The 13,690-nt window shown below is 52.3% G+C and overlaps 1 protein-coding gene across 1 annotated transcript; it reads left to right on the plus strand.

Moving 5' to 3' along the window:
• Positions 1-1,122: 1,122 nt before the first annotated feature.
• Ren (renin) lies at positions 1,123-10,923 on the plus strand. Its single transcript, XM_051148237.1, has 9 exons — positions 1,123-1,261; positions 4,094-4,244; positions 4,716-4,839; positions 5,968-6,086; positions 6,814-7,010; positions 9,064-9,183; positions 9,574-9,718; positions 9,970-10,068; positions 10,587-10,923. Exons 1-9 carry the CDS (start codon positions 1,167-1,169, stop codon positions 10,746-10,748), a joined length of 1,212 nt encoding a protein of 403 aa, XP_051004194.1. The 5' UTR covers positions 1,123-1,166; the 3' UTR covers positions 10,749-10,923.
• Positions 10,924-13,690: the final 2,767 nt, after the last annotated feature.

Consider the following 13,690-nt stretch of genomic DNA (forward strand, 5'->3'; position numbering starts at 1 on the left):
CATGGTTGCCCACGGCTGCAGAGCAGCACTCATGACACACACAGCTGGGCCAGGACTGGCCCTCCGAGCTCCACTCAGCTACTTCAAGGGGACCCAGAGAAATGACGGTGGGGCCCCAACCTCAGTGTCACCTAGCGTGTTCTTGGGAGAATCCAGGGCTCTTCTGTGCCTATTGCCAGTCATTGGTTCTTTCATTTGATAAGCAGCAAGCTCCACTGTGGCCAAGAGGCAGGCAGAGGGCATACACATGACTTGGCTGCAAAGGGATGGAGGTCACATCTCTCAAAGGGTCAGAAGATGGTCCATGCCAGCCACGATCTACCTTGCCAAACTGATGGGCTGTTTGAAGTGGTTCCTGAGAAATAAGCATTGAGAAGGGCAGAGGGCATCTTAGGGAGAACAAGTACTGCCAGTATGGGACCAAGGGTACAGGGCAAAAGGAAGGAGCTAGCGAGATAGGCCTAAGGGAGCGAAGGGCCAGTAGGAGGGGGCGAGCTGGGAACCAGCTGCTCTGGAACCCCCCCCCATCCTTGAGCACTACCCTTCCCTGCACCATCAGTAACCCCTGAAGGGGACAACCACCCTGCTTCCTGAGGCCAGAGGTTAGATGGGATGTTACTTTCCTCACTAAGCAGCAGCCAAATGGAATCACCTATGATCAAGATGGAGGACTGGGGCGGGGCCTAGGAGGATCCATCCAGGGGTAATGCACAAGTTAATGTAGAGGGCACAGCCTCAAGAGCATAGCCAGTGGTCTCTGATCAGGAGTGGGGGTGGAGGTGGGCTGGTAGGGGGTAGGTTGGAAGCCCAGGATCTACGCTGTCTGTACCCTGACCTCACGCTTTCAGCATCACAGTTGTCATCAGCTTCTGCCTAAGCTGGAGGTTGCAGGGCCATGCCAAACATGGCCTCTGGTATCACTGTGCTCAGGCATGCTTCCTCTGCTCCCCAGCCCCTAGCCCTACCCCCAGTCACTCTGCTCCATGGGACTCCAGGTCCTGTTTATCCCTCACCCACCTAGCGTGGTCCCACGGGGTAGGATTTATGGGCGCTGACCTGCCAGGGGCCCTGGGGTAGTAAATCAGAGCAGGGCCCATGGGTGTGTATAAAAGGAGGGTCAGGGGGTCTGGGGCTACACAACTCTTAGAGAGCCTTGGCAGAACCAGATGGACGGGAGGAAGATGCCTCTCTGGGCACTCTTGTTGGCAGTCTGGGCCTCTTGTATCTTCAGTCTTCCGACAGACAGAGCTACCTTTGGACGGTAACTTGGGGCAGAGAAGGAGTGGTGGGTGTGGGGACCAGTGCTCTCAGCTTTCAGATGTGCCAGGTTACCCAGTCCTTACGGCCAGAGGGTCACAGATGCATGATCCCTGCTCTGAGAGTTTGAATGGCTTCCCCAATGCTACACAACCATAACTAATTAGGCCTGGAAGAGTTGTCTTTGGATCCTCGTCCAGAGGATGGGATCTCAGATGATGAAGACACACCCCTGGCCCTTAAGCTCACAAAGCAATGACTGAGGAGGAGAGCATAGGGCAAGTTAAACTCTTCTAGACCAGTAGAGTGATGAAGAGGTCAGCTGCCAGGTCTTATAGATTTTTTCCAGGCTGAATTCGGCTTCCCTGGTGGCAGATACAGCTAGCTCCGGCAGCAAGCTAAAGGCTTGTGCGCCGTTTTAAAATCACAATCATAGCAGAGCTTGTTTCACGGGGCTGCTTTGAAGAGTTGACAAGAGGATACATCCAAAGCCTCTTGTGCAGTGCCGGGCATGCTGTAAGAAGCCGTGGCTACAGCATGGATTATCGCCGAGTGTAGTAAAGGAATGGCTCCTGGCAGTTCCATGCAGGGAGGATAAAACACTCATTTAGTGAAGTTCCTGGCCTGCAGGACGGGGTTTCTTAAGACAGGAAGCAGGGAAGAGGCAAGGCTAGGAGAAGGCTCTCCCAGAACCGATCCGAGTCTGGGGACCGATGTGGGGTCTGGAGAAGTCCTGAAGGACTCATGGCAGTAAGAGTTACTAATTTATTTGGTGCTTAGGATTTGATAGGTCGATTTCATCCTAAATTGTGTCCCCAGATCTCAGCACCCATTTTGCAGATGTCCTCATGGAAGGTCTGAGGTCCTTGGCCTTTGTTTCCAAAGCCTCTCCCCTTTGCTTCCAGGTTTGCAGAGAGCAACTGCTGCGGTGGGGGTGTGGTAAAGGGTTAAGCTTTCTAGCATCCTACCCAGGATAAAGGCCTAAGAAAGGCAAAGCAGGGAGAGTGGACTCAGCAAAAGGGCAGAGGGAAACTGGGCAGCGGTGGCGCAAGCCTTTAATCCCAGCACTCGGGAGGCAGAGGCAGGCGGATTGCTGTGAGTTCGAGGCCAGCCTGGTCAACAAAGCAAGTCCAGGACAGCAAGGCTACACAGAGAGACCTTGCAGGCAATGGGCTTTCTTTCCAAGGTTACTGCCTTACACACATGTCCAGCCTCCAAGCAGAAGCTTAGCTTGAGCTGTGACTAGGCAAGACAACCATCAAGGTGCCAGAGGCTGGAGAGGGTAGAGGGTGCTCAGAATCACACAGCATGCTCTCGCCACCATGTCACTTTATCTCCACTATTCCCATAGTCTAGGCTTGTGAGGAACCCTCAGGGGAAATGACCCCATGTGCTGGCGTCCTCCGTGGGCATCTAGGTACAGGCTCTGATCATGCCTTGAAGGACTAAAGATCTAGGAGAGGAATAGAAGGAGATATTTTCTTTTTGAGACAAGACCTCACTATGGAGCCTGGAAATCACTATATAGACCAGACTGGCCTCAAATTCACAGAGACCGGCCTTCCCTTGCCTCCTGGGTGCTAGAATTAAAGGCGTACACCACCACACCACAGAATAGTTTTCTAAAAGAGGAAGGGCCATAAAGTTCAGCAAAGTATGGGCCTTTTCAGGAAATGGTAGGGAATACACCTTGTTTGGACACATACCCTTTCTTCTCCTCCTCAGAGCGGGAACATAAAAGCAGCTCTCTGGTGGGATGGCTGGGATCAAATAAAATAAGTGTGAAAATATTTGTGAAGAGTAAACTGTGATCATTTTTGCCAGAGATTACACAGATAGGTGTGAAATGTGGGCAAAGCAGAGAGGTGGGGGCATGGGGTGACAGGAAGAAAGGCTAGGTCTCACGTTGGAGAGGAACGAGAGCCTCTCTGAATGTCCGTCCGGGAAGCCCACTGCCACTGAGATGGGGCCAGGCCTCAAGGTACCTTCCTCGGGCTGCAAAACAGTCCTCATGCCTGTCTGGCCTGGGTAGAAAAGACGCCAGACAGAGCATGGATTGTCTCTATTGGGCATTTCTGAGTCATCTTTGCCCCCTATGAGCCGTCAGTGTCTCCTCTGGGAAACAGGGAGCTGGCTGTCATGTGGTGTGTATGCAGGCGCGTGCCAGGCAGCTGGTCTGCAGCCAGGAGCAGCTCAGAGGGCTGCCTGTTGTCTATGCATCTCTTTAGTTTTGTCAGTCAAACGTGATTGGAGGACAGCTGATATGAGGCGAAGGGCCTGGGGTTCGGGCCCAAGAGACATCGCTCCTGAGTTGAAGTACTCGGGCCATCTGTAAACACTGTGCTATGTGGTTCAGACTGGATTCAGCAGGTGCATGCCACCTGGCTTTGTGATAGCCCAAGGGTCCCCCCAAGTCCCAGCAGACTGTTGTGGGTATCTGCTGCCACCTACAGGCCCCACATGACACTGCCTGCCCTGGCAATCAGAGGCAAGAGGCACTATTCAGATCAGTGAGGCACAGAGTAGGTGTTCAACACCTGATGATGACAACAACAACGATGACGATGATGACGGTGTGATGATGGATCGATGGATGGATGAACCCATAGATGGACAAATTGCATTACCTAACTAAAGTGAGACATCAGGAGGAACTTGGGGATTATTCATCCGATAAATGACTCCAAGAGGCTTGTGCATTCTCCTGCAGAAACCCCAGGGCACAAGAAGTGATTCTTAGGTGCAGGGGAGAGGGTAAGTGGGTCCTCTGCTGATGTGGGGAGGAAGGCAGTGGGGCACATGACTCTTCTGTTTTCCTTCCTCTGCCCTGGAGCAGAATCTTGCTCAAGAAAATGCCCTCCGTGCGGGAAATCCTGAAGCAACGGGGAGTGGACATGACCAGGCTCAGTGCTGAGTGGGGCGAGTTCACTAAGAGGCCTTCCCTTGGCAACGGCACCTCCCCCGTGGTCCTCACCAACTACCTGGATGTGAGTGCCTACTTCTCTCTGGGACTCGCAGGGCCCACTCTTTCCATGCCATGCTTGGCTCAGAGGCAAAGGGTTTCTGAGTCTCACTCCACAGAACTGCTGCTTACAGCTGTGAAGTGTATGTGTTGGGGGGGGGGTTTATTGTTGTTGTTATTGTTTTTGTTTCATTTTGTTTTTGAGACAAGGTCTTACTGTATAGCCCTGGCTGACCTCGAACTCTCAGAGATCTACCCACCTCTGCCTCCCAGGTGCTGGGATTAAAGGTGTGTGACGTCATGCCCAGCTATTTTAACTGCTTGTATTAGGCTTTCACGCTCCAGTGAGCCTCCTGGATCCTGGGACACCAGAGGACAATGCAGAGCCCTCAGACTTCAGCGAAATGGAAGCCAAGAGCCAAGAGGGGGACCAGGCAAGACCCCCAAACCCCAAGCCCCTGAGCCCTGGGTTCTCACTTCCCTTCTACCTCCACAGACTCAGTACTACGGTGAGATCGGCATTGGCACCCCACCCCAGACCTTCAAAGTCATCTTTGACACAGGTTCAGCCAACCTCTGGGTACCCTCCACCAAGTGCAGCCCTCTCTACACTGCCTGTGGTAAGAGTCAGGCCTTGTGCCTCTCCCAAGCCCTGCCCGCTGTGCTTACGGACTGTTTTCCCTCCGCTCCATGCCACTGATCCTAGGACGAGGGAGGAAGTGTTTCTCATCTTCCTGACTTGGCAGCAAAGGTGAATTTGGGAAGTGCCTGGGCATCTGGAAGGCCATTTGCCAGTATCCCTAGGGTATAGACAGGAACAAAGTGGCAAACCCATTCCAACTCCTGAGGCGTTCTCAATGATAGCCTTAGTAAGTGCCCTCATGCTAAGTACTTATTCTGTGCCCAAAAATCCTCTCTGGCACCGTGTCAATATTAGAATTTAGAATTCTTTGTTCGAAGCAAATGTCTCACAAGCACATAAGAAAGAACCAAGAAATACCATCCTTGACTAGTGTACATTTTTTTTCCAAGCTGGAGACTCAGGAAACACACACACACACACACACACACACACACACACACACACACACACACATCACATCACAAACACAGAGACATAACACACACATACATACAAACACATACATACCACGCACACACACACCTGAGCCAAGTCTTCAACCATACTAGCCATGACTACCACTTGCCCTGCCTCTGAGCCTCCTGGTGAGGTCAACATCTCTTGTGCTTATCTGAGCCTGTGTCCCTGTGTGCTGATCTGAGCCTGTGTCCCTCTGTGCTGATCTGCGCCTGTGTCCCTGTGTGCTGATCTGAGCCTGTGTCCCTGTGTGCTGATCTGAGCCTGTGTCCCTGTGTGCTGATCTGAGCCTGTGTCCCTGTGTGCTGATCTGAACCTGTGTCCCTGTGTGCTGATCTGAACCTGTGTCCCTGTGTGCTGATCTGAGCCTGTGTCCCTGTGTGCTGATCTGAGCCTGTGTCCCTCTGTGCTGATCTGAACCTGTGTCCCTGTGTGCTGATCTGAGCCTGTGTCCCTCTGTGCTGATCTGAGCCTGTGTCCCTGTGTGCTGGTCTGAGCCTGTGTCCCTGTGTGCTGATCTGAGCCTGTGTCCCTGTGTGCTGGTCTGAGCCTGTGTCCCTGTGTGCTGATCTGAGCCTGTGTCCCTGTGTGCTGATCTGAGCCTGTGTCCCTCTGTGCTGATCTGAGCCTGTGTGTGTCCCTCTGCTAGAGATTCACAGCCTCTATGACTCCTCGGAATCCTCCAGCTACATGGAGAATGGCACGGAATTTACTATCCACTATGGATCAGGGAAGGTCAAAGGTTTCCTCAGCCAGGACATGGTGACTGTAAGTAGAGTGCCCCTACTTATACCCATGGGGCTCATGCCCTTGTTGGAGCTTGGGAAGTTGGGGTACAGCCTTCTTGGCGGCTTCTAGCTAAAGCTAGACTAAAGTTGCAGTAGAGCAACCGGGCTGACACCAATGGGCAAGGCTTTGCATCTAACCTGCATGTGGGCGTGTCTAAACCCCACAGTTTGCTGCCTAGTAACCTGCCTGGATGTACCAGTTCAGACCAGGCTTGGAGTGTTGAGGCCAGGGATCAGGGGTTTGTGTCAGGGCGTGGTTTGCTTTTTTTTTTTTTTTTTTGCCAGTGTCTAAGCCCTTGCTCTTCTGGGATCTCTTAGCCCTGCTGTGCCAGAGGTAGGGAAGGACACTCCCCACCACCAGAAAATCAGTGTGAGCCCTTCCTTCTCACTGTGCCTGTGAAATCTGGGGGAGGGGCCCAAAGGGGAGCTCTGGTTATGATGAGAAAATCCTGAGCCTGGGCTGGTAGGGGAGCAGATCACCTGCCTGGCAGGACCTCTTTCTCAGTCTTTACAGTACCAGTAGACTCCACCTCTCTGGATCCCATGCATAGACATGTTGAGAGGGTATGTGCAGGCTGGACGGCATAGTCTTACCCTAACCGCTGTACAGAACGTGTGTCTCTCTGGGGTCCGTGGTGTGAAAGTCAGAGCAGACCCTAGTCAGGGTTGGGTATTAACCTCCATCCCTTCTGGTTCTTCTCTCACAGGTGGGTGGAATCATCGTGACCCAGACATTTGGAGAGGTCACAGAGCTGCCCCTGATACCCTTCATGCTGGCCAAATTTGACGGAGTTCTGGGCATGGGCTTCCCTGCTCAGGCCGTTGGCGGGGTCACGCCGGTCTTTGACCACATTCTCTCCCAGAGGGTGCTGAGGGAGGAAGTCTTTTCTGTCTACTACAGCAGGTGGGCCTTTGTCTCCAAGGCCAAGGCAGGGAGGGGTGGAGAGCTGGGAGGATGGCAAGAGCCCAGGGCAGGATTTACATGCTCCTGACTGGCAGACCTCAATCCATATCTAGAACCACACTAGCCAATTAAAATGAAGGGAAATCAAACACCCAGTCCCCAGAGACTGGCCACACAGACACAGCCAGCTTCATGCCTTTGTTTATTTGTTCTCTCATTGATCCCATCAGTGCTCCGTGCCCTGTGCTGTGGTAGGCTCCAGGGGTGCACAGCAACTAAGACAATCCCTACCCCCCATCCTCACAGAGCTTACTGTCCAGCAGGGGAGACAAGTGCACAATGATTGCCTCAGGCATGCCAGGCACCGGGTACTGATAGCTGCAGATGGTTTTCGGTTCTGAGCCAGGTGTTCAGCCAGCCTTGTAGGCAGCTGTGGGCAGTGTCCCAGCAGGGCTGGGATCTGCTGCCAGTGGCTAGCTGTAGAAAGACAGTCTGAGCTGGAGGGAAAAGCATTATGGGCGAGAATAGAGGCCAGGAGGGATGAGAGTGGAAGGGAGAGGGGGATATAGAGTAACCTCAGAGGAAGAGTGTCCGGATGGTGACTCCAGAAGACTTGTGTGCCGATGGAGGTGCTGAGCAAATCACACAGGTTGGAGGCTCCTGCAGTCTTGGGAAGGACTGAGTTTCAAAGGGTGGAGGCAAGAGCAGAGGAAAGACGGGGCTAAGAGTGGAAGAGGGAGCCGGGCGTGGTGGTGCACGCCTTTAATCCCAGCACTTGGGAGGAAGAGGCAGGCGGATCACTGTGAGTTCGAGGCCAGCCTGGTCTACAAAGTGAGTCCAGTATGGCCAAGGCTACACAGAGAGACCCTGTCTTGAAAAACCAAAAAAAAAAAAAAAAAAAAAAAAAAAGAGTGGAAGAGGGTTCAGAAAGCGGAGGTCACAAAATGTGGGCTACTCTGGAAAATCCAACAGGGAAGGGAATGTGGGGCAGGGTGTGGGGTTAGACCCAGAGAGGATGAGGGAAAGGGAAGGGGTGTTCTAAATGCTGGAGGATGCTCAGGCACTGCTGTGGGTGGAAGAAGAGCCGATGGGAAGATGGAAATGTGGCGAGCACATGCGTGGGGCTCAGAAGTGGGGACTGTGGGAGGAATGAGGATCCGGCCAAGGCAGCAAGCAGGCCTGGTAAGCAGGGGCTCTCTTCCCCCACCTTGGGCTGCGAAGAAGGAAGAACTGTAGATGTGACTGACTCTTGCATAGAACACATGCACACCTACCCTGTGGACACAAGTGTACACATGTGCATAGGTCATAAATTCTGAGAAACACCTTCCTGTAGACACGAGTACCTTGGAAACCAACGCAAGGCAGCATGGGTTGAGGTAACAACAGGTACATGGAGAGAAAAGAGAAGGCAGCCAGCTTCAGTGGGGAGGGGGATGAGAGCATGGCTCCAGCTATCACGAAGTCTGGGTGGTTTGGCCATTTGGGGACTCAGTTGCCCGAGGGTGAAAATTAACTTCTGCCCCTACCAAACAACAGGGTTGCTGAACCTTGCCTACAAAGAAAGCCCCTTCTCTGTGTCCCTCTCTGCCTCAGCAGAAATCTTAAGGAGGCAGGAGCCCTATGTGACCCTGAACTCCAATACTTCCTGGATCCTTGCCCCAGAATCACACCCACCACCCACACAGACTGCACTCATCAGGCCCAGCAGCTCCCCTAGATGTCTGCTTTCTCCCTAGAGTCAGCTGGGAAAGGCATGATTTGCAACTTATTTGCATCTGTGTCCTTGAGCTTGATGATTTTCTGGAGGCAGCTGGATGGCCCTAGAAATAGTTCCGTTGCATTTGGGGAGGGGGTCATGAAAGGAGAGAAGCAATGGTTTCTGCGTGTCTCCTAATGACAGCTTATAGCCATGCCATCTGGCCCCTAAACCCATCCTCTACCCCAAAGCCCTCTGCCCTACCCTGCACCTCACTCAACTTTCCCTCATGCCCGAAGTTGTGGGTTTCAAAGTTGTGTGTCTCTGACTTCTTCTTATCTTTCTTTCCTTCAGGGATTCGTACCTGCTGGGGGGAGAAGTGGTGCTGGGGGGCAGCGACCCTCAGCATTACCAAGGCAATTTTCACTATGTGAGCATCAGCAAGACTGGATCCTGGCAGATCACAATGAAGGGGTCAGCAATTGTAACCCTCCCAACCCTCCAAATGGATGTCACCAGGATTGGGGTGGGATGGGGTGAGGGCCAGGGTGAGGGGGTGCCACTCCTTAAGACACAGCCACCATCTGCTTTCCGCTTGCTCTGTCCAGGATGGGGGCATGAAGATTTGAGGGTGAGAAGGAGGGGACCCAGGGAGAGGAGGTGGAGGTGTTGGTGGCAAGAAACAGTCAGTCCCTCCCTTTCTGCCTCAGTTCTCCCCAGTGCACCACCAGACCACTTGAAGGGTCTCCTATAAATATCATAAATTGAGGAAGACGTGCAGGCCGAGGATGTCTGTCTGGCAGCTTCCGCCTACCAGCCTTCTTGTCTGTCTGTCTGTCTGTCTACTAACTGCAGTCTCCACAGGTTATCTGTGGGGTCTGCCACCTTGCTGTGTGAGGAGGGCTGCGTGGTAGTGGTGGACACTGGTGCATCCTATATCTCGGGTCCTACGAGCTCCCTGAAGTTGATCATGCAAACTCTGGGAGCCAAGGAACAGAGCATAGATGAAGTAAGAAATAAGTGGGGAGAATGGGGAGATGTGGGGTGTGTGTGTTGGGGGGGCGGATAAGCACCACCTGGCTCCAGCCTCCAAACCATCCAAACAAAACCGGGTCCCAAACAAAGCCACCTCCTCTTCACCTCGCACACTCCCTGAATGTGTGGCATGTCTCCCACAGAGGTTTTAAAGGGACTGTGTCCAGGGCTCTCTGGCCTCCTTAAAGCCTTCCACACTGAAAAGAGCTCCCTTCACTCCCCCAGTATGTTGTGGACTGTAACCAGGTGCCCACCCTCCCCGACATCTCCTTCCATCTCGGAGGAAGAACCTATACACTCAACAGTATGGACTACGTGCTACAGGTGAGGCCCGAGGAGAAGGGTGGGACAAGTTGTAATGTATGGCTCCCCTAGTGGACCAGTGGTTCACTGATGCGGCTCCTGTCATCTGGAGAACTTTTAGCAGTCCCAGTACCCAGGCCATATGCCTCACCTAGCAGATCAGAACCAGAGTTTCTAAAACTCCCCAGTGGATGCCACTGTGCAGCCGCGCTGAGACTCAATGACGGCCCTCGCTCTCCGTTTCTGAGTGGCCCTCTTTTTAGCCCTCTGTCTTTTTCATGCTCACGGGCTGAGAGCAGTTCAGTGAATTGCTTTGGGTCGGAAGCCAAGCGAGCCTGTGAGCAGAGTTAGACACACTGTTTGTCTGATATCTACTATCGAGCCTGCCTGCCTCAGGAAGGTTGGAATTTAAGATGGGCTAAAATGGCTCTGGGAGGAGGTAGGAGAGAGGAGGCGCACACTGAAGACAGTTGCTAGGGACAGGTGGCGGGTAGGGGTTCTGTGAGAGGCACTAGAGAAAGCCTCTTGCTTCTTGACAGGACCCCTACAGGAATGCTGACCTATGCACATTGGCTCTCCATGGCCTTGACATCCCACCACCCACTGGGCCTGTCTGGGTCCTGGGTGCCACCTTCATCCGAAAGTTCTATACAGAGTTTGATCGGCATAACAACCGCATTGGGTTTGCCTTGGCCCGCTAAGGCCCTCTGCCACCCAGTGACCCTACTTTCAGATCGAGCCAAAGCTGGCACTCCTGGGAGCTGTTTTGTCTGGGCTTGCCCCCACATAGGGACACTGGACACAGAGCCTCTGATGAGTGCATGCCCCTTTGTCTGCACTCACCCTTCCCTGCTTTGTGGAAAAAACAGAATAAAGACTTCGTATTTACAACCTGTCTGGGGTGGGTTCTTTTGAATTTGGAGCAGAAGGAGGAAGAGTTGCATGGTCACTTACAGGACAGAGCATGACAGACAGGGCTGGAGATGTACCTCTGCTAGCAAAGTGTGAGAACCCGAGTCGGTCCCCAGAACATTGCTGCTGCTGCTGCTGCTGCTGCTGCTGCTGCTGCTGCTGCTGCTAACAACCAGGCATGATGACAATTGTTTGGTTGGTTGGTTGGTTTTGGTTTTTCTAGACAGGGTCTCTCTGTATTAACCTTGGCTGTCCTGGACTCGCTTTGTAGACCAGGCTGGCCTCAAACTCACAGCGATCCGCCTGCCTCTGCCTCCCGGGTGCTGGGATTAAAGACATGCGCCAGCACTGCTCGGCTAATTGTTTTTAATCCTGGCAACCAGGAGGACAGAGACAAGTAGATCCCTGGGGTTTGATACCTGAGGAATGATAACCAAAGTTACACACACACACACACACACACACACACACACACACACACACAGAGAGAGAGAGAGAGAGAGAGAGAGAGAGAGAGAGACAGAGACACAGACACAGGCAGAGAGACAGAGACAGACAGAGAGAGACAGAGAGACAGAGACAGAGGCACAGAGAGCTACAGAGACACACACACAGAAAGATGGACAGTGAGAGATGGAGAGAGAGAGAGAGAGAGAGAGAGAGAGAGAGAGAGAGAATGGGACAAAATAGACACCCACCCACAATGTTTTTGTGTGTAAGGTTGATGACTTTTATCTACTAGCAACAAAATTCACATAGCGCTTGTTCATTCAACAACCTTGGTTGGGGAGTTTGCAAAGAAATAGGTCCCATGTCCCTCTAGGGAAAGAGCCTTAGGGATATGACAGTAGAGTACAGGTAAGTACAGGCTAGCTTAATGTCAACTTGACACAAGTTAAAGTCATCTGAGAGGAAGGAACCTCAACTAAGAAAATGCCTCCATAAGATAGGGTTGTAGCCAAGTCTATAGACCATTTTTTAAATTAGTGATTAATTGATAGGGAGAACCCAGCCCATTGTGGGTGGTTCCATTCCTGAGCTGGTGGTTTTGGGTTCTATAAGAAAACAGGCTGAGCAAGCCAAAGGGAGCAAGTCAGTAAGCAGCACCCTCCATTGGGCCCTGCCTCCAGGTTTCTGGCCTGCTTGAATTCCTATCCTGACTTCCTCTGAAGATGAACTATGTTGTGGAATTGTAAGTAAAAACAAACCCTTTCCTCCCCAACTTTGTTTTTGGCCATGGTGTTTCATCACAGCAATAGAAACCCTTACTAAACCAGTCAGAAAGATGCTTTCAGAGAGCTGGAGAGATGGCTCAGTGGTTAAGAGCACTGTCTTGTTCTTCCAAATGTCTCAAGTTCAATTCCCAGCAACCACATGGTGGCTCACAACCATGTATAATGTGATCTAATGCCCTCTTCTGGCATGCAGGCATACATGCAGGCAGAACACTGTATACATAATAAATAAATAAAATAAATCTTAAAAAAAAAATGCTTCCAGCTCATGGAAGCCAGTTCTGACCCCAGGCCCTGTGCTGCCGAGCGATCCAACCCTATATGGAATTCTCTGGAAAACTCCTGTCAGCTTGCTCTGCACCTTCTCCTTGTGCTCCCACCTTCTGCTACCATTCACACAAGCAATCTAAGTGGTCCTCACACAGAACTTGGGGAACATCACATACCCAACAATCCTACCTCACATGTAAGACGTTCACAGAGACAGAAGGGCATTTGCCCAAGATCACACGGGGAAGAATCAAGGGCGGTGGGGCAAGAATCCTGAAAAACTATCCTAGAATCCAGCCCAGCTGACTCAGCTCCTGGGGGCTTCCACCATGTGAGAGAGACAGACCGTCAGACACCTTGGTTTGGGTCTGGCGCACACGTGGGCTGTCTTCCACCTCAAGGCCTGAGGACGTCAAAGGCTGAGGGCTCTTCTCCCACTCTCCCCTCAAGCTGTCCACAGAGAGTGTGTAGCTAAGAGGATGAGAAACTATCTACCAGTAGCTTCTCATCCCTCTTTTGACCCCAAAATGTAAGGTACTGAGTGTCCCAACCACGCCCTTCATAGCTGCAGGATTTCACTCTCCTGAGGTTAAGAGTCCCAGGGCTTCTCTGGGGTGATATTTGTGTAGCCGGAGCTGCTTGCAGAGTCCTGGCACAGAGCTGAGAACAAGAGCCTGCGTTCCCACTGGTTACGTCAGCTTGCACAGCATGGTTTTCTTTGCCTATTGCAAAAGAAAGAGCTAGAGGCAACGTCCTTTCCAGTTCTGACATCCTGGGCTTCCCAGCCTTAAGTCGGCGGTTCCTCCCCTATCATCTGCTACAGTGGCCCCTCCCCTAATCATCTGCTACAGTGGCCCCTCCCCTAATCATCTGCTACAGTGGCCCCTCCCCTATCATCTGCTACAGTGGCCCCTCCCCTATCATCTGCTACAGTGGCTGCATGTGGTTATTTGCATCCTTATTAAGATTAAAGTCGCACAAAGTGTCCTGTTGGCCACATTTCAAGTGCTGAGTAGCCCACGTGGGGCTAGAGGCCACTGTAGGAAACTGTATCGCAAGGCTCTGAGCAGCAAGAATCAAGGTCCTGTGGTTGAGGGGTTCCTGAGTAGGTCAGAAGGACAACTTGGGGACACAGAAACGCATCCACTTTGTAGGCATTTTCAAGTGGGGCAGTGTGAGATAGTGTGCAGTGAGGTGTCCCATTCCCCTACCCCGAGGCAAGCCCA

This window comes from Acomys russatus, chromosome 6 (assembly GCF_903995435.1).
Source record: "Acomys russatus chromosome 6, mAcoRus1.1, whole genome shotgun sequence".
Classification (NCBI taxonomy): Eukaryota; Metazoa; Chordata; class Mammalia; order Rodentia; family Muridae; genus Acomys; species Acomys russatus.